Below are 21,444 nucleotides of genomic sequence, written 5' to 3' on the forward strand. Positions count from 1 at the left end.
ATATTTAACTAAGAAACATCTTCATAACTCTCCCTTCCATACAAGTCCAGAGCAAGTCAGTGATCTTTTGGCAAAGTCTGCAAGTCAGTGTTCTTTTGGGTTAATATGACATGTTGTGTCAGAAAAGGCCACTCTTTCAGAATTCTAACAAAAAATCTAGATTATAATTGACTATTATAGTGTTATATATATAAAATACAGCATTATCATTCCTTACGTGTACTAGCTATGATTCAGACAAGCCAATTTACCATCCACAGCTTCACAATTAGCTTCAGAAAGAAATAACACAATATTGTTAGACACAGATGTACTTGACTTTCATCACTAATAGTGTGCAAATACAAAAAAATTAAGGCTCAACAACAGCAAACATGAGTTTCTGCTTTGTAGCTCTACTGTCAATCCCTTGTTTTGTAAAAAAATTTGTGGGATAGAGTGGTATGTCCCATCCAGATCTAGAAAAGAAAACAAAAAACCACGTAACTTCCCAGAAATAATTTAGTTTCACAGGAGTTCTGCAAGCTAGGAAATACCCTTGCAGAGCTCAAAAGTAATTTGGCAGAGTTGTGAGTCCCAATTACATGCATTAAATGGTAACAAGATTTCCCAGGCTGGCACTTTGAACAGTGTGGTTATTGCCTTTGTACATCTCACCAGCATTGGTCAAGCCTCAATGGATTTCACTGATGAAATATGAGAGTTTCACAGCTCTGGGGGAAAAAAAAAAACATCCTTGCAGAATAGGCAACATTCACAGTCTCTTGTGTAAGCTCATATTCAAACAGTAGTTTGCAAAGAGAAGAGCTCATTTTTGTGTTACAGCCAATTGTATAAGCTGGGCTTGATTTGACACTCGGTATTTCCTCTGGTGCAAAGTGTTTTACAGCAACACCAGGCACAAGTACCCCTGCATTTCAGGGCTCTGCCATATGTGCTGAAAGAGCAAATTGCAAATTGCCTAGAAACATGCTTTTAGGGCTGGCTCTACTCTGCCATTGCATCTTAAAGAGAAATAATCAGTTGGAAACTTCGTACTTCAAGATTCAGGAAATCTCTGTTAAAGTGCACTGAAGAATTCTGACAAAATACAGCCCACTGCTGTAGATTTCATTGAATATGTCACTTCAAAAGTCACATTAAGTCAGTTTTCTTCTGCCCCATCTCTCAACTGACTTGGCTTCAGCCAAATGCTGCCACAAAATCTCCCAGTGCCTCAGGGGCTGATGTACAGCCCAAGTCCTTATGACATCACTGCTGTACTGAGCATTTCTGTACAAAAATAAAGACATTTAAGCCACAGTTTGTCTACTCTGAATCAAGAATTAGTGTGAATAACTGGTGCCTCCCCTGCACACTGGCCAGAACACACAGCTGACTGCCTGTGAGGCTTTGAAGCCATCAGCTCCTTGCATGGGGAGAATGCAGCAACTCCTACCCCAAGGAGCAGGCTGTTCCCTCTGCAGTGCTCCAGCACACTGCCTGTCCTGGCAGGCACAATTTAACCAATTCCAGGGTCTGCCTAAAGGAAAAACAACAAACCCCATAGCTAATTCTCAGAGGAGTGACCCATGTGCTATTGCAAATATCCCCCAATTCCCCCTCACCTCTCACACAGAAAATGGTGAATGAATAGAAAAGAAAGGGTCTTTAAAACATTTTCCAGAGTATTCCCACATCCAAGGCTTCAGAGGCTCTCAGTATTTGAAGTATTAATGGAAGCGTTCCATACAATTCCCTGTGCACACATCTAAAAATAGCTATGGACACAGTACTAAGGTTTTTGTCTATATTTGCAAGAGTCTTACTTCCCTCTCAGGAACCACAACTTCCCATTAATGCCGACATTTATTTTTTTTTCCTTTAAGAAAGAGCTATTAAAACACCAGAAAGTCTTTTAACAGTGCAGGGAACTTCAATAATTATATTAATGCATCAATAACAACAATTTCAATTGATATTCTGGTGATGGTTCATGAACATATTCTCTAAATCAACAATGTCAACTTTGCTCTAAGAACTGATAAAGCTACAAGATGGCCTTGGCAGATCTGCCCATCACTATCCATCTGTTCTGCCTATGACAAAAATAGAATTTTTTTTCCCTGGTAAGCCCTATTTGTCCCATCTTTACCCACAATGACATCAAGCATGCCAAGCTACAAGAAGTCAAAAGAATATCTAACCTTTCAGACTTTTTGCTCTGGAAACATTAAAGAAGAAGTGAATGGCTTCTCACATTCTCACAGCAGAGACCTGAGAGGATGGAAAAACCCAAAAGAAATCCCCAAACCACAAAACAAAATGGAAACCACATGACCAAAGCAATTCCTATCTTGGCCTTGGCCTCCATGGCTTATAGCATAAAAGGAAATCTCATTTATGGGTAAAAAAGAACCTGCACATAGACATACTCAAACTCCCAAATACACCCAAACACGTGTCATTAGGCTCAAACTGCAGAAGCTCCCACCCCTGCAGCTAATCTTGCTGGAAATCCTGCTGGAAATCCCACTGGAAATCCTGCTGGAAATCCCACTGGAAATCCCACTGCCTGCTCTCCAGGAACCATTCCCAGTGGGATTTGTCTCCCCCTGCTGGTACTGGGGGATTTGCAGCCCCTTCCCAAACGACCACGGGCACCCAAACGTTCCAGGACATTTGGAGACTCGTGACCAATGTATTCCTTTCTAAAACACAGACAGAAAACAGGGTGGGGGGATAATGGGGGCAGGGGAGAAGGGAGAAGAATCCCATTCTGATTACAAAGGAATTCCTATTCCAGTAGTTAAAAAAACGAGGACAGACGTGACAATGGAAGCAAACATACAATGAAGCTTTTGTCCCCAAACTACTTGGCTCCCATACAAGGAACAGAGGAACTTGGGTTGGTGGGGACTGGCTGGGGCAGGGGAAGAGCGAGAGGCTGATGTTTGTGAAAAGAAAGGAAAATTGGTTCGTCTACTTTAAGAAAGGCTGGGAAGACAAAAGCAAAAAAACGCAGCCTGCTATTGTAGAATCCACCCACTCACTTCTGAAACGCTCAAAGACCCAGACAGGGATTTACAACCAGCACTTGTAGGCACTGAGTATGAAGCAGAAATGCCCAGAGGCAGCTTCTGCAGTGCCAGAGAAGCAGCTTTTAGATTGCACAGGGTTATGGTCAGAGCAGCTTTCTTTCAACAAGTTTGTTACTGCTGAGTCAGTCACTGAGCTGGGCATTGCAGACCGTAGGAAGGCACCTGCACGCTGCAATTTTCAGCTCTAGTCAACTAACCAACGTGTTTTACTTTTTAACAGTCACACAACTTCCTGGAGAAACAGCATTGAAGGGCAGACCAATAACCCTACAGCTTTGAAGCCAAAATAACAACAACAATTAAAAACAAAGCTGGTGTTCAGTTGACTGCAAGATGGGGGTGAAGAAAATGCCCGTGCTGAGTAAGGTTGTTTTTTCAAACAGTGTCAGGGCACATTCAGAAAGATCACAGTAATGTAAAACTGCAAAATTTTGGTCATGATTTAAGAACTATTTTAAAGATAATAAATTCAGTTTAAACCAAGCATATTCCATTTAATAGCTCGCTTATACTAGGGAAGAAAGAGAGTGCTGATGCAGAGGTTTTCTTTAGCCTGAGTTAAAATCAGCTCAGAAAAGATTTATTTTCTCAGAGTCCACTATATCTGGCTTCTATTTATTTACACAAGTCTATATCCAGCAAGGGTTTAAACTAAACGAAGGTATGGGTTTATACATATCATATGCAATTACAAATTAGGCATCTCCTTAAACCACCTCTTTCTTTAAAATGTTATGTAGCTTTAAGTTGTTTTTTTTTTTAAAAATTGTACAGTTGCTTATTTCCACATACTCAGGGAATCAGACTTCTGCTGAACTTAGAAGCTAGATAGGGAAACTTGTTCAAAGTATTAAGGTGTTTGTAATTTGTGTAATCCAGAAGCAGCATTTGTATTCTTAAGACCAATGTACTACATTTAAAAGCCTTTTATGCAGCCAAATGTTTTTTTTTAGTTACAAGTGAGGCACCCTGTAATCCCCTGTTGATGCAGCCTGCACAATAAAGTAACAGCACTCAGATTTTCATGTTGTCAATGTCACAGGTGCAGGACTGGCATGGAGTTTTTATGACACACGTGGCTGCAGTACTGACAGGGTAAGAGCCCTGCAGCAGTTTCAGGTGCCCCAGTAACATCACACAGGTTACACCAATGGCATCCACAAGGATGCACCGTGGAACTCTAGCTCCATGTTGAAGATGACAGCATATCAAATGATCACTTGCATGCCTCTCTGCTTTGTTTCTGTAGGGCTTTTTTATTTTTTTGGTATTTCCTGTTTAATCCTCTAAGCCAGGGAATGCAGAGGTAGGCCTACTACTTTTGGAACACTATTTACTCAATGAATGGGATGTTTTTCCCCAAGTTTGATACTATTTTATTGCTAACCAGTGCAGGAATGAACCTCCCACATGATCCCCATCTGAATCTCCTTCTACAAACAAAATCCATGCTTGACCATAGCATTTCCCAGGGAAAAAAAAAACCCAAACAAACAATCCTAACAAGCTGCTGATGCAACTATTGCTTACTATACTGGATTCTCTTAACAGTTGTTTCATGGCAAATTCAAGTTCCCCATGGCACAAACCATCTTTTTATTCCACATTTGAACAGTGCTTAGAACAGCAAAGCCTGTTTCTACAGATGTGAGGAATAATAGAACAATTAATCCGTCCTCTCTCCCCCTGCACATCCTTCCCCCCACCCCCAGCGCTGTAACATGGAAATTGTTTCATTTTTAGCCTAAGGAAGTGAGGTTTATCCAATCATCCTGTGACAGCTTTACTTCGCCATTTCATTTATTCTTTACCTATGTGGCAGTCTCATGATACTTCAGAGACAGATTTCAAAGATATGCAACAACAAGACTCACAGGCATCTCATTAGTAGAGACAGATGAGTACCTAAGGGCTGCAGCATGAGTTTAACTACAGTATCAGACACTAGAGAGCCCACACATAGAAGCAGCATGAGGGAACAATCAGAATTTCACTATTCAATTTCACTACATCTCCTTCTCCTTCGGATGTACTGACTTCCTTTGTAAAAGAATCCAAAGGAGGCTATACAAAGCCATGTTTCTGTCCTTTAACCCCTCTAATTAAACAGTGATAACACAGCAATTGTGGTACCAGGTTGTCTGGATCAGTACCTTGTTCCACAGAACAGGGAAGAAAAAGAAAAGGAAAGCAAATCCTCTCCATCTTGTACATATGAAGAAAAAGGAGTGGATTATGAACAGCTGTCAGAAACATATCCCATACCAGAAGTGCAGCTATTTTGGCACTAGAGCATGAAGACCTAACAACAAGAAAGCAGGGAAGAGAGCACATTTTTACGCTCACTGTCATCTTTCAGTTGCTTATCCAAGTTTCACTTGCAGATGTCAGGATGAAAAGAAACAGTCAGGGAGCAGCAGCCGGAATGGGTGTTGCATTACTTCAAAAGAGCTGCATGCAGGAAGAGTTTGCCAGTATCAATATAGTGCAAGCTGGCAGGACTGGAAAGTTACAAATTAAGTGTGCCTTCATCAGTGACCTACTATGAACAGACCTACTGAGCTGCTAAAATATTTTTAGTTCAACCAATTCCTGCCTTTTTTGGTTCCTCTTGCTCTTCCAGTTTATCCAGTCATGTGCACTTTTCCACTCCCTCTTACTGCCATGTAGTTTTTCAAGTTTGGCTCCAATTACCACTTGTTTCTGCTGCTGAAGTGCTCAGATTTACAGCACTCCTACAAACAGCTAACAGGGTGGCTCCATCTCACACGTAGCAAGCTGTCTTTCAGCTGAGGAGAGATTTATACAGCAGCACTTTTCTCCTCCCACGTGGAGATGGATGTACTCACCAGCTGATACTCGCTCCGACGGCTGAAGGCTTCCTTGATTCCCGAGTCCCTCCAGAGTGCACCCAGGGCAGGGACATAGAGCTGGAAGGTGGCAGGCTCGATGGGCATTCCAGCTTTGTTTTCAAAGGCCATCAGAAACATTCCATGCTTCTCATTCTCAGTGTACTGCCAAGGGATCCCCAGTTTGTCCCGTGCGTCAACCAGAACCCTGCAGCCCTAAAGAATGATTCAGATAAGAAAGTCAGTGATATAAAGATTAAAGTGTAAAACAATAAGGACTTGAAGGTACTTGAAGATTATTTTTTTGACACTGTTCTGGTGAGACTGAACTCAGGAGAGAATCATAAACATTGTTTATTGCAACATCTCCAACAGAAATAAGATAGAGACTGCTTCTGTAAGCAACTTAGCCACAAAATATTTCCCCAGGTGGAAAAAGTATTAGCGGCAACAGCTAATGGCAACAAGCAGTGCTACCAACAGATAATGAAAGTAAACAGCAGTGAGAGTATGAAAAGTGTCTGGGAATTAAGAAAAGTGTCTGGGAAGTAATGAGTGATCATCATAGCTGTACTTTTAAAAGTAACACCATGCCTGAAAACATACTCTTCCATCTTTTTCTGTTCATTTGCGTTTCTGACACCAAAAGTGACATCCCAGCCTTCTCAAGCATTAGGGAAAGCAGAAGAGCATTACAGGACTGAAGGCATTATATAGATTCCAAGCTACCAGGCTCAGGAAAGCAGATCCAGTTTTCCCTCAGAATCAGCTTACTCTTGGAACTTGCCACACACTTGCTAAGCAATGTGTGACAGGTAGGTTTTGCTGTTCTAATACTGGAAAAGAAATCTGGAAGCAAAGTGATCTAGTTCTCAAATTCAATTCAGGATTACTGAGCTGGTTAGTTTCACATTTTGCAGTTTTTATTTTTTAATTTCATTTTCATAGCAACAAGCCAAACACATGAGATTAAATTTGAAATTTCAATCTTGACTCTAACTTCACCTACAGTAAATAGCTTCCAATGGCAAATGTTTATTTCTCAATAGTGAGCCCCATTTTCCTAAAGGATAAATCTGCTAATGGTGACTCAGCATCTCAAGTACCATTGAATTCATGAGTAAAATCTGTGGGTTATACTGGATTGCTTTTCTCATTAGGCTGACCTTTGGTTCTAGACATATGAAAATAAATAAAATAAAAAATCTCCAAAAGTGAAGCTCTGTTTCCACAGCTACTCAAATGAGCCTCCACATTATTGGACTGATTTTTTTTTTTTTGCATTCTTTAAGCTATCCAGACTGTGTGTATGTTTTATTAACACTTGAACCTTTCTGCTCTCCAGTCCTTTAGCAGCACCACACAACAACAACAACAACAGTAACTTCCCAACAGCAACCAAGATTAGAGAGGGAAATGAGAAGCAACTTAGTGGAGTGTCACAGAATAGGAACTCAAAGCAAAGTGCCGTGGTTGTCACTATCCAACAGTGCTTCTGAAGAGCAGCTTCCCAAAATGTAAATATTTATGATTCTCTACTGATTGTTACTTCTTCTCATAAAGCAGAGAATCTATCTCCACAATACCATGAAAAGACTAAAATCAAATATATTTACCAACTGCTGCTTTAAATTCCAGACATAACTCTGGAATACATAGTTTAGTAACTCTTGTCACACAGACCAAAAGCCAACTCTCATTCCTAGTTGCAGAGTTTATCCCTTTATTAACAGAAGTCTTTCAATGGTTATTTGAATGGCACTAACAAACAGAAGCATGAAAAACCCACTTATAAGGCTCTGTCTCTGAATTGCAGATGCCTCCATAACATCTCCCAGCTTCAGACACTTTTTGCAAACCATGCCTTGCACACACCCCCATCCTGGCTGCAACTGAAAGGCAGGGTCAGCTCCCCACTATGCCCAGTCAAGAACTTGGGAGATTTTTCCAGAGGATTGTAGTGACTGAGACCAGCAGAACACAGTCTTTTCTAGGTGTTTCATGCCAGGTTTGTCTCTGCTCAGTGAGAATTGTTCTGTATGAAATGGTTAATCAGCACTGTGTGTGGGACAGTGATCACCATCTCCCCATGGGCCACCATCTCCCCTCCCAACCCACACAGCTCTGACCTCTCTCCTGCCTGGGCCTGCAGGATCTCCCCTGGCTGCTCAGCTCCAGCTCTGGGGCTGGTTTAACCCTTCTCCACCTCAAGCCACTGCAGAGCATCTCAAAGGAAGGGCTGCAGGGCTGCACAATTCCTGCTTGGATAAAAGAGAACTGGGAGATCAGTCCTAGTGCATTTCCCCACACTGCTGTCCTGACTTTCCCTGCTCCTAGTGGAGACAGAGGTTCTCAAGGGACTGTTACTTGTTAGGGAAAGTTTCATTATTTGTGTGGAGAAAACCACAGTTTCAATCAAGGGTGAAGAGGCTGTTCCAGTCCCAGAATAGTCACTTGGAAATGCAGGTTTGACCCTCCCTGAGGCAGGAAAGGGAACTAAACTTAGGTCCCACAGCCCCTGTGGGAGTGCATTAACTATTGTAGGATCACCCATGGGGAACAGGTGGTATCAGCACCTTCCTCTAACTGCTCCAGAGACAGAGATGTTGCCACCAATTCACATGTAAAGCTCATTTGGCACAAAGTGATTCAGTAGTAGGACACCAGCATCAGCGCTGACAGACAGACACACACTGCATGAAGGAAATAAAAAAATAGGAGAGAGGATAGCAGGAATGCTGTTCTATGCACCCACAGAAACAGCACCTCTCACAATTTTTAGAGCATATCTGCTTCAAGATGTGTCTCTAAACCAAATCAGAAATAAAAGCTTTATATAACAAGCAAATACCCAACATTTCTTCCTTCCAACTCTTAGCAGTTAAAAGTGTGACTCAGCAGAACCCCCAGTGAATCTAAACTTAATATTTCTCCATCTCCACAAAACAGTTCCATAAATGCTACAAACAGATGTCAGAAAGATGAGGAGAAACAGAGAAATCACTAAATTTAGATCCTATGTACTGCTATTTTCGCATCTCAGACTTACTGGTAACACTGTATTTTGTAACCTCACTGAGCATTTGATAATCCTTGCCTCATTAATCTGCAGAGAAGTTACTGTAGGAAAGATTTCCTCTTACTGGAAATACAAGCAAGACGCTTCTCCTACCCCCTTTCCTGACAATTTTTGTGATTTTCTGCTGCCATATAAAATGTCAATTCAGACTTTCATTCATGAGGCTGAACACCATCAATTACCATTCTGTTTTCAAATCTGTGCTATGGAAAAAAATGAGGCACCAACTTTAGATGGGAAATAAACTTCTGAACACTTCAACTGATGTAAAGTTTTTGTGCTGCAGTTAAAGCAAGACCCAGAATAAGCACAGGTGGAAAGAGTTAAAATTCACAGATAAGGACAGTGTTAGGCATTAGAAAATAGAAAACCAGCATAATAAAACCAGCAGGATAATGGAAACACCAGCTAGGGAAGAAAAAATAGGAAATTTTCTGTTCCATTCCTTACTTAATAATTTTTAACATATTCAAGTAACTGTATAAATTCCTGGCATGCACAAAACCTGAATGGAATCTCAGGATAGAAGAAGAAAAACGTATAACAAGAGTGTGATGAGATCTACCTCATGAAGCACCATATCTTATACAGAAGAAAATGCTAAGTCTAGAAATCCACAGATTTGAAAAAAGACAAATAAGGCATAACACACAAGACATCTATAGAAATTACCAACCACTTGCAGAAAGGGAATAGACAAAGACTATTTTTCTCCTTCCCCTCACTAGAAAAATATGAGTTATCAAACAGTTCAAACTCAAAACCTACACACCCCCAGCCAGTAAATGCATTTACACAGGATGTTGGCCAAAAGCATAAACAGACTCCAAAAGCCATGAAGAAGAATAGATGGAAGCATAGTCCAGAAAGGACTATTCGATTACATTCCAGATGCAAATCCTGGCTCAAGAAGTTTCCAAAACCAAAGGCTGCCAATAACTGGAAGTGCACACCAAAGGATCACATTGCCTTGTGCTCGTACCAGGTTTTGGTTGTGGGATGTTTTTTCATGTCACAGACAAAGGCCGAGCTCCTCAGCCTGACACAGCACAGCTGTTTGGAGCACATTTGCTACTCACCAGCAGGAAGATTTTATGAGCATTTACACAAATGCTCGTTACTAGGACTGGCTCAAATACATTTTTTTCTCCTTTACTTTTGAAAGTGTCCTAGCTTTGAAAAAAATCCAGGTTCTTTTGTATTTTGAAATAATAATTAAATGAATTTGTGAGAATTATAAGAAAGGTTATCATGAGCTAATTTCACTTGAAGCCAGAGATGTTTGCCAGTACAGGACAAGAAGTGTTGTAGTATTTAAAGAGCAGCATGATTTAAGCAAACCTTACATCTGTAGTTACACTGCTACATAAAACACAACACTCACTTCTTAAATTATTCATACGCTCCAGTACTTGAAGGATTCATTATCCCTAAAACCTCACACCTTTCCCCAGATGGACCAACTCAGCAGCCAAGTGAACACCCCTCAGTTAAGTACCAAACATAAAATTGGCACAACAGGTTTGGGGAGCACTTACTCTTAGGCAAGGCCAGGTTCTTCCATGCACACACCAGCAGTCAAGTGATCAAAAACTTATTCAGTGTCTAGAGAGAACCTGCAAACCTGCTCAGAGTTTGTATACAAACAGAAGTCTCCTATGTCGCATTTTCTCAAAATAATTTTAGGGAACTACTGCTGGGTATAAGATCAGAGACAACAGAATAACTTTTATGCATTAAATACTACAACAGCTTCTTTTTACACTTTTACCATTAACACACTGTTTAACCTCACAGCAACAGCTGAAGTCTCCAATATCTACTTATCAGCTATGGACCTGACTGTTCTGAGAGAAGTGCTGAGCACTCCCTGGGGGAATCCAGCTCACAGCTACCTGGCACTGCTGTCTTCTCCTACCACTACAAACCAACAGGGACACTGCAGGCACAGGGACATTCAAACGTGTTTTCTACTGTGTGTTTTTCCTCACTGTTGTTGACAAGGAACTGGCAAAAGTCTGGGCATCTCATCTCACAGAGACCAATCTGCATCGGAGCTACTGCCAACAGAACTGCTCCCACCTCAGCTCATAGATATTCCCCAGAGCCACAGGAACAGTACAAGGTGATGCAGCCACAGGAACACAGGTACAGCTGCACAGTTTTTAAAAATAAAGTCACAAGTGTTAGCAAATATAATCATATGCACTGTTTGTAAATTGCTGTCTGAACACTGCAGAGAAGGTGACCTATTACAAACAGAGTAATAGCAAGACAATCAGATTTTTATAGCACACTATCATTAAAGCATTAGCAGAGTTTTTCTTTGATCTATGCCCTTGGAGCATTACAGCCAAGCAGCAGTAGAGAACCCAATGTCATTCAGGATAAGGTTTCACATTACAGAACAGTCAAACAATGAGGTACCATCCAAAGGGGCATCCTTCCCGTCAGTGGAGTTCCACCCTCTTCTGTTTGACAGGTTTGTCATTTGCCTGAGCCCACAATCCAGTGAGCAAACATCACCAAAACCCTGGCCATTCATATAAAAAGAGATTTCCAGTGCCTATTTAGTTTGCTGTGAGGCGAGACACAAGGGTAGGGATGGGAACAGCACCAGTTGGCCCAGCTAGACAACGAAAAGGCTCTCCAGGTCTGCATGTCCTTTCAGCACTCACATATTCCAGTACCACCCAGGTGAGGGCAGGGTAAACAGCAAAGATGACCTACCTTCCAGCCCAGCATACAAATAAAAAATGCTAACAAAGGGGAAGTGTCATTTACCTAGTCCACAAATATTAAAAAACATTTGGATTAGCCATTGAGTCTCTGGATTGGGAGCAGCAGTGATGTCTGCTTGTCTGGAAACTCTGAAAAGAGTCCTTGTCTTTGACTGAACCCAGCAAAATGACGATAAATGCAGTAGAAGGAAAATACTCACTTGCAAACTTTACTTGTAACTCAGCACAGGGTAGAGAGAGGATGACCTCAGAGATGACGAGCGGTGCAGGACCTCACAAAAAGTTCCCACTTAACGCTTTCAGAATTGTATTAGGGGCTTTCTCCTTGCCCTGAGACAATCCCACCATTAGTTCATTAGTTCACAGTCAGCTCATGCTTTCAGCACAGGACTCAGCATCTGCACTTCCAGATGTATCCCTGCCATGCTGCCCTCACAGATTCAGTACCCAGCACATGTGCTCAGACAGGGCTTTCAATGGCAGGATGGGACCAGCTCCTAACCTTCACTAGGCTGAAAAATCCCAGCCAAGTGGTGGAAACTCATTTGGAAACTCTGCAGCCTCCCATTCCTTTCAGCTTTTTCCTTGTCAGAATTTGCATTGAAGTTACTTTTTTGGACACTGTAAACTAGAGTTTGCTCCGAAGTATTCTTGTAAATATTTAACAGGACAATTTGCTAATTTTTTTGCCAATACTGTTTCCAAGTTAATTATAAAACTACATGTATAGTTAACCAAGTGACTATAATGTAAGCTCCCAAATGTAGTCACTCCAGTGACTAAACTTTTGTCTGGAAGACATCAAAGTATGTGCCTGCAGTCTCCAGGGACTAAGTCATGTTCTGCAATACTAATGACTACATCACAAGAGTATTGTGAGCTCCATTTTGGAACAACTATGAATATTTATCATCTACTACTGACCATTACTCCTCTTCCAGTATCTGCCACCATGAAGAGAAACTGCTGTCTCCTAGCCCAACCTAGAGACACCCCAAATGCAAAGGGACCACCAGAGCTGATGGAATTTACATAGAAATTACATCGACTGGAAATCAGTAAGAGATCCATTGATGAAATGAATCTGGAACAAGATAAACAAAACTCAGAGTTTTTTGTCTTTTCTACATAAACTAGTGAATAATATTTTTCTTAATAAATAAACTCAGAGCAAAGATAACCAGAATTAAAAATTATTCTAGTATAGAACTTTAGCACTTCTATATTAAATTTAAAGGAAAATATTCTACTTTAGCACAGCTCCTATAATCTCCTTGTCATTCCTCTGAAAAGAAGCTGTTCCAGCAGAAAGGAGATTGACACTGTCCTGAGACCAACTACTCAAACAGCTGGGCCCAGCTCTGAAGCAACAGATGAAGTGTGACCATCATCACCTCCTAATGTGTTTCCGAACTCATTTGCATGTAAACCCAAGGAGGTGTGGCGTCAAAACAATTTATAGAGTAACTGGGGTTTACCTGATGTATTCCACCTAAGTTTGCAGGCCACTGGAAGAAATACGCTTACATTATAAATGAGCAGTAATTTACAAGTGTAGCTCCCAAACAAATAGAATAATCTGTTTCTACATCCCAGAGTTTGTATCTGCACCTGGCTGAAACTCAAAAGTTGCGAAAGATTTTTCTTGGTTTGCCTGTTGATGACAGGAGGTACAACCAACTTAATTAAGCCACCATAAATACAATTTAGGTACATTCAAGGTACATAGAGTCCTAGCAACAGTCCAGGTTTAGTACTAATTGTAGAAGTCTAAAGCTCTTAAAGCTGCCTTCATCACAAGCCACTTATTTCACTTTACTGACACTCATATTCCTGCTATCAAGGAGAAATGCTCTCAGGTATCCCCTCGTGTATTGCAGCTGCACTCAAAAGTCCCAAAGGACTGTTCCTCAAAGATTTTACATGTTCAGAATATTCCTTGTTTTTTTCCCCACTCAGAGCTCACAAATGAAATTACACATAATTTCCTGTCTAGTCCTTCCCTCTGCAATTCCAGGTTTTCAATTCCTTAGTCAATCATTACACTTCAGGCCACAAACATGAAAACATTCATGGATGTACTGAAACCTTGAGCTGGTCTTTCCATTCTCAACAGCAAAACTAACATAACCAAAAGAGCTGAACAGATTATACTTCAGGCTTTTAAAAGCTGAACTTTCTCTCTTCAGATTGAAATCTCCTAAACAAGCCGGTGCAAGTACCACTCTGGCGCTTGTAGATTGCTGTAATTATTTTCTTATGCAACTAAACCGGGTTTTTTTAAGCAGCATGATATTCACATACTTGAAACAAGAAAACATTTAGACAAGGAATATCAGAGTTGTGACTTGTTGAGTGTCTGAGCTCTTTAACTTTTATCAAAGGAAGCAAATAGAGAAGCAAGGCCAACCCATCTGTTTTGGATGGAAGGTATCAAAAGATTCCTGTAGCTACAGTTGAAAAGCATCAAAATACTCTGTAATACCACCACACATTGCTTAGATTTGAAACTTAGGGTACATGAAAGTTTTCCAAGTTTCTCTGCATAGCCAGGAGTCACTTTAAAATTCAGGCCTCAGCAGCCAGACAGCCCTGTCCTGTGCACTTTCCTTTTCCAGGTGGGTGTGCTGAAGTCCTGAAGCCTGTGTACTCATACCAGAACATTAACACTACTGCTTTTCACTTCAATCATCAAAAAGTTCCAGAAAGTTACTTTGAAACTTAGCCTCGATTAACAAGCAAAACCCGAGTTAACCGATGACTATTTACCTTAAACCAAAGCAAAACTCCTGTATTTGAATACCATCCCACAAATGCCAGAAAAAGCTAGCAAGGCCCTGAACCATCACCTGTACTAAATGGAAAAGCAAATTCTGTATCATAGGTTTATTTTGCTTCAGCATTTTGTTTCTGACTGGGGTTTCCCCAAAATGGGAGATGAGAACCAGAGAAAACAGGCAAAGCAAAGAACTCAGCATTAACAAGATGTCAGAGAAGCAAGAAGGTGAAAACTCAAAATAAAGTGGAAGCTGACACCAATGTCAATTCATACTTAGCACTGTTATTTTCCAAGAAGTTTCACATTGTGTTCTCTAAAGCAGTTTCTTCATTCTCCATAAGCTGTACAGTTGCCTAAACACTACTGCAATAAGCATTGCAGAAATATCCAGCACTGTTACGAGAGTAGGAATGCTCCTCCTTCAGAGAGAAGTTTAGTCATGGCTGGAAAATGAAAATTGACCATTTAATCCCAGAGATTTACACTGCATTTCTAACTCAGATCTCACTGTTGCAGAAGCTTAGCAGGACCATTGTCTGACCACGCTGAGGACTGTGTGGAAAAATGGGCTAAGATTGCTGCAGCTGTACTTGACAATGTCACACAGATTTAAATGCTATGTGATAGGATCATTTCCACTTCACATTGTCCACATATAGTACTAAAAATTCATCTGAGATCTTTTATTGTCGGTTAAACACATGGTGATCTTGGCTTCATTAAGTCTTGGTGTCTGATCACTAAACTTCCTGAAAAAGTGAAAAGAACCTGTAGTCTAAACACTCTGTTATAGAAAGAGCAGCAATGTGCACTTGACAATTTACAATGTCAAAGAAGCCAAATAGGTTTACTTTAAACACTGGATGTTTATCCACAGAACAAAGTTTAATGCACGAGAGTATTACACAATTACCCTAAAATAAAAGCACTGACTGTTTTGAAAGCTGTTATTCTGTCTTGGTATTTGATTTCTTCCTGATGGTTATAGCAGAATATCAAGGTGTTACCAGGTTTCTCTCTGATGAGCAAAATGCAAACATCTACTGCCTTCTCACCAGAAAACTTTTCTAGCTCTCTTTGTTTGCTCTTCCTCTTTCTGCCTACTTTTTATGTAGTGACTATTCCCAAGCCATTCCCCAAAAACTTATGGGGTGGGGGGAGTATAAGTTGTATTCCTGTATGCAAGAGCCACCTGTGTTATGTGGAGAAGGAAGGGAAGGGTCTGACACGTACCTAAAGGAGAACCCTAACCTAACACTCCCAAATCACCACCTGCAAGGCCAAAAGGGCAATCAATCTGCTGAACCACATTAACCCACTTTAAAGCTATTTCCAAATTTTATTTTCAGGATTTGAAGAGTTTAAAAGGTTCAACTGACATAGTCCAAGAAGTGCTGTTAACTATCAGAACACCTGACTGCTATCTTGAGGACCAGGATTCTACTTTGAGTTCTGCAAATCTACCCAGAGCCATCCAGCAAACAGGTGTTGCAAGTGTGTGACTTTGCTTCCCCTACTACAAGGGGACACTTTCCTTTCCAAAGCACACCAAGTTCTACTGTTGAAAGCTCTACACCTTCTGCATACATAAAATATTACATCATTTTACCATCACTGCTACTGCTTAGACAACTTAAAGAGGAAGGAGTCTCAGATTTTTCCATCTTCACAAACTGCTTCCCTAAAAGCTTCTGCTACTTCTTGGAATTAGCAGTAAAAAAATAAATCACTGACCACAATAAGCATTTAGAGCTAAAATAAGACTCCTTATTTCTAGGCATATAGATTTAAAAAATCATAACACACTCTTTGCTCACAAAACTACAATCAGAGAGAAGTTTCTGAATTTCAACTTTCTTGCAGTTAATGGGCTCCAGCCTGAAAACGGACAAAAAAAAAAAAGGAAAAGAAAATTAGACAACAATTTTCCTGTTCATTAACAGGAGTGAAAGCCCTTCATGGAATAGCAGCATTCTTAAAAACAAGACTCATTGTATGTGTGCACTTATTAAGTGCACATAAAGCTTCTATTTAAACACAAATCTTGAAACTCAAAAGTAACTCGTTATCTTTAACTTGCACAGTTCCCTTTCCTTTAACTTTCTATGAAATCTCACAGAGCCTCACAAATCCATGCCCACAAAGAATGGAGACAGTCCTACAGAAAAATATAGGCAGGAAAGGAGCACTTCTTTTAGGGAAAGATTATGAAGATGAAGAGAGAAACACTCCTGAGTGAGCTTTTTATGAATCTTCAGGTATTTTCTGAAATGTGATCACTTCCACCTTCACACGGCATCCACGCCTGTATCCCTGAAAGGAACAGTATTTGTCAAGGCTGGTTTTCCCTAGTTAGGGAAATACTGGTCTGTAGACCAAAGGCTCTACCAGGAGCTTTTATAGTCTCCAGTCAATAGAGAAACACGTTGCCAGCACTATAAAACCTGCACACACACTGAACTAAAACTTTTCTGCAAAGGTACCAAACCAAAGTTATTTCAGTTTCAGCTCCAGGTTTGTTGAGACCCCCCCACTGCCCAACTCTGCAGGCCTACACTCCCCCGTTCCTGAAGATACACCAAGTAACAACCACTTGCAGCCGTAACATCCGAACGAGAACCCCTTTCTTGTCCCACCTCGAGGTGCACAGAATGGGGATACTTTGCAAAAGCAGAGAAAATCCTCGTCATTTCTTCAAATCTTGAAGTTTCTCCAATTCCGACTTCGAGGATGCTCTCATAATGTTTTTCCCAGAAGGCAGGCCACACCTATATCCTCTTCCCTCTGCGTTTCCACAGAACTTTTCTCAATCCCCTCTGCAGGAAAATTTCCTTTGAGCCTTTTTCACGGAAGCCTTCAGCCGGGTAAGGCCGGAACCCACATTCCCCGGGCCCCCCGCAGCACAAAGGTCCCCGCCCTCCCGAACACCTGCACCGAGACCCCTTCCCGGGAGGAGGGAGCACCGAGAGCCGCGGCGGGGCGAGCCCCGGCAGAGCTCTCCCGTTCTTTTCCGACGGCGACTCCGGGCACGGCCCAAGCTCCCGGCGCTGCGGGATGTGCCGGCGCCGGCCTCCAGCCCCCCTCCGCCGCCCCTCACCTTGAGGATGTTCTCGTAGATGGTGGCCCGGAACTCCAGCAGCGCCTTCTGGTCGAACTCGCGGCCGTGGATGATCCGCATCTGCTTGAGGAAGGTGGACTTGCCGCTCTCGCCGGCGCCCAGCAGCAGGATCTTGACGAGGCGGCGCACGGCGCGCCGCTCCCGGGCCAGCATCGCGTCGATCTCCCGGCTGCGCCGCCGCGCCTCCCGCTCGGCATCGCGGCTCCGCTCCTTGCCGTCCCTCCGCGGCTGCTCCCCGGCGCGGCCCGCGGCCTCGGCCGGCAGCAGGCAGCGGCTCAGGGTGCGCACCACGCCGGACATGGCGGCGGCGGCCCGGCCGGAGCGCTCACAACGCCGCCGCCGAGACCCCGAGCTCCGCCAGCATCGGGCGGAGGCCGCCGAGACGCTGCGACCGGGAGGAGGAGCAGCCGCAGCCGGGGGCTACGGGCCGGGACCGCCCATTCCTCTCTCCGGCTCGGCGGAGGGAGGGAGCGGCCGGCCGGGGGAGGGGTGGGGGTGGCGGGGCGCGGCCCGCAGGCCCTGCCCGAGGAGAGGGCGCGGCCGCTCCGAGGGGGCTGCGCGGGGCCGGGACGGCGGGAGGCGCCCGGAACCCTCGGCGCGGGGTCGCGGCGGTGCCGCGGCGGGGCGGGGGACACGCGGCCCCGGCCCCTTACACAGCGGGCGCCGCCGCCCGCGCGGGGAGGAGCCCGCGCCGCTCTCATTGGGCGGCAGCGCTGTCTCTCAACGAACTCGTTCTCCAATTGGAGGAGCCTTGAGGGGCGGAGCCAAGCGGGCGAAGCGGCTCAGGGCAGGCAGTGCCGGCAGGGGGGCGGGGACAGGCGCGAGCACCAATCAGCAGGGAGAGGGCGCGGCCTCGACGCCGAGGGAGAGGCGGAAGAGGGCGGGAGCACCTCCCGCTGCGTGACGTCACGCAGTGCCCCGTGATGGTGGCGTGACGTCACGGCGCGTTCGGAATGACGTCAGAAGAACCCTTGGGGTCCCGAGCCGGCGGTACCGGGGGCGGTGTTTGTAACGTGTGGGTCAGAACCCGGTGAGGTTTGTTCTCAGCAGAGATATCCAGTGGCCAGCTCATGCAGTGGTGTAAAGAAATGTGTCATCGCTGACGTCATCAAGGAACACACGTCCATAGCACTGCAGCATGCGTAGATCCTTACTCAGCCATTGTACACTGCACAGGGATTTGTCTCCACAGACGCACAGACTCCACAGCCCTCAGGAGCTGGTCCTGAGTGGATCAGGCCTCTCCTCTGACCAAAACCCAACGCCCAGGGTGAACCCACTCCTGTGGGACACTTCAGTCCCTGGTGACATCGCTGTAATTCCCTGCAAACACGCTAGAGTAATCCAGTGCCGCGCTGATGGCGAGGTGGGGATTAAAGTATCAAAGTACACATTTGAAAGGAAATCCCCCTTGGTCTCGTGATTAGGTGCTGGAGGGAAAAAACCAATTTGGGAAGCAGCTGGTGTGTGATCACCGAGCAGTGGCTGGGATCCCAGACCTTCTGGCTGCAGATTGAAATCATAAAAGACAGGCACACATCCTCAGCTCTATGAGATTATTTGTCCTATCTGCATTATTTCTGTCTGTGCTTCCAATTATTTATGCCATAAAAATCTATTCCAGTTTTAATTTCAGATGACTTATTCTCCCCAGGCCTGTTCCAAACATGGGGTGACACAAGTATAGAGAGCTGAGGGAAACTACTAGAATGACTGTGATTTCATAGAATATTAAGGATGCTAAGAATTCCAGGCTGGTTGGGGTTAGAAAGGATCTTAAAGCTCATCTCATTTTTCTCCCTGCCATGGGCAGAGACACCTTCCACTATCCCAGGCTCCTCCAAGTCCTGTCCAACCTGGTCTTGAACACTTCCACAGCTTCTTTGGGCAACCTGTGCCAGGGCCTCAGCACCCTCACAGGGAACAATTTCTTGACAAATTATATTCAATTTAACTCTACCTCTCTTCAGCTTAAGGCCATTCTCTCTTGTCCTGTCACCACCCTGTCAAAAGTTCTTCTCCATCCTCCTTGTAGGCATTGAGATATCTCAAAAGGTCAGGGAGACACACAGGTAAACAACAACGACAACAACAAAAAAATTAAAGAAAACCTTTCATGGAAGTGAGACTCCTTTGTGAGGATTAATCCCACTGAGATGCTGTTGTCAACTCTTCCCCAAAGAGAAAATGTTTTTCTCCCTGGCAAGAAGAGGCATTTCAAAACACATTTAGATACTGGAGATTTCAGGAGACCGGCACAAAACTCTTAGTCCTGAGCCATTCATCCAGAAGCTTTCTTGAACAGTTTCCCTTCCATGGTCTTACCCTTCGATTGTAGTTTGAGACTCGGGAGCGGCTCATTCCACCCATAAAATGCTGCTGTAGTTCAGGAGTTTCCCACTGGATGTCATGATTGCCCCGCCAGAACCCAGTCACACCGGTGGGATGGAGACAAACAACCCAACCCCGAACCCCCCATTCTCTGATTTTCTCAACAGCTGAGCACTCAGGACTCCCACTGGAATCCACAGATGTTAAACTGCCTGGAAATTAGGCCTGTGGAACTGTGGAGTGCCCAGATTGGTGCCTTCTGATTAGCTCGGTTTCTCCTGCCCCACTGGCTTTGTGTGTGTCCTACTTGAGGTCCTCTTCAGACTTCTGAGATGCTGAGGGGTTTTGGCAGAGAGTTCGGTAACTATGCAGTCCCACTCCAGTGGCAGACCTGCTTCATCTGGGAAAGGGAAATTGTGGTACACAATAAACTAATCAAATCTGTTGCCAGACATCCTTAGTTCTCCATGCATTCATCCATGAAAGCAGCTTTCAACAGCTCCCACCTAATTGTCAAAAGGAGCAGGTCCAGCCCTCCCTCCCTCCCTCCACCCCCTGCAGCACTGTGGTTCCTCTTGGAATCACTGGGAAGCTGCTCCCAGAGCAGCACAGAGCAGAATTCTGTTTGCTCCTGTGGCTCTGCAGGGCTGGGGCTGTGCCCAGGGGGACACAGCCACACATGACAACCCCTATTGATGGCCCTGCAGAGGATTTGTCATGAGGTAAGCAGGAGGTGAAAGTGTCCCTGATGAGAGACAGGTTTGTTCGGAGCCTCAGAGAATTAATTCCCTTTCTCCTTTTCCTTACCGTCTGTCCAGCTCCGTGCTTCAGGATTTCCGGTTCATCTCCCTTCTTAGGGGCTTAGTCTGAAATTAAAACAACTTATATTGAAACAAAATAAAATATAGCAGTATCAATTATTTCCTTTTTCTATTCTTCTACCTTCTTAGTTTTCCTTATTTTTACTTTCCCCCCCCCCCCTATTTCTACTGTTTTCCTCTTTCCCATCTTTGTTTCCTCCTATAACTCCTGTTCTCTTTCTGCTGATTGTGCAGCTGCTTCTATTCCTTCTTCTTTAACCTCCCATAGAGAGAGGGAAAGGGCGAAAAGATGGAAGAGAAAACTGGAGGAGAGACATTTCCATTTCCCTCCTTGGCTACAAAGCAACTGAATTATGAGCACGAAGATGGAGAGCTCTCAGGGGAAAGGCTGTGGAATAAACTTTTGGGGCTCTGGCCTTGAGAACATGTTCAGATGAAAGCTGGAAAGGTGTCTGGCAGCTGGAGGAGGCAGTGGGCTGCTTGTGCATGAAGACCTGACTGCATTTGGGAGAGACAGCAGGCGGCCCAGTGGGAAGGAGCTGCTGCCACTGGAGCTGAGGGTGCAGCTGATGGACCCTGGATTAAAAACTGTCTGTTTGCCCACACCTGGGACATGGCTGCTGTTTCCCTGAGCCCCACCAGACAC

General features: G+C 43.8%; 1 protein-coding gene and 1 long non-coding RNA gene across 2 annotated transcripts in view; both read right to left on the reverse strand.

Annotated features, from left to right (window-relative positions):
• The window catches only part of GNA12 (G protein subunit alpha 12), a 41,157-nt gene extending 23,008 nt beyond the window's left edge, over nucleotides 1-18,149 (reverse strand). Inside the window, exons 1-2 of the mRNA XM_015643109.3 lie at nucleotides 17,626-18,149; nucleotides 5,930-6,145 (exon numbers count right to left, since the gene is read on the reverse strand). Of these exons, the coding sequence (XP_015498595.1) occupies nucleotides 5,930-6,145; nucleotides 17,626-17,946 (537 nt within the window). The 5' untranslated portion in view covers nucleotides 17,947-18,149. The remainder of the gene's footprint in view (nucleotides 1-5,929; nucleotides 6,146-17,625) is intronic.
• A 1,597-nt stretch (nucleotides 18,150-19,746) lies between these two features.
• Nucleotides 19,747-20,891, reverse strand: LOC117245154. The gene is made up of 2 exons (XR_004499473.1): nucleotides 20,785-20,891; nucleotides 19,747-20,377 (listed from the first exon to the last, which is right to left on the reverse strand). It is a non-coding gene; the product is annotated as an uncharacterized LOC117245154 (long non-coding RNA).
• Between the last annotated feature and the right edge of the window lie 553 nt (nucleotides 20,892-21,444).

Source organism: Parus major, chromosome 14, assembly GCF_001522545.3.
Source record: "Parus major isolate Abel chromosome 14, Parus_major1.1, whole genome shotgun sequence".
Lineage (NCBI taxonomy): Eukaryota > Metazoa > Chordata > Aves > Passeriformes > Paridae > Parus > Parus major.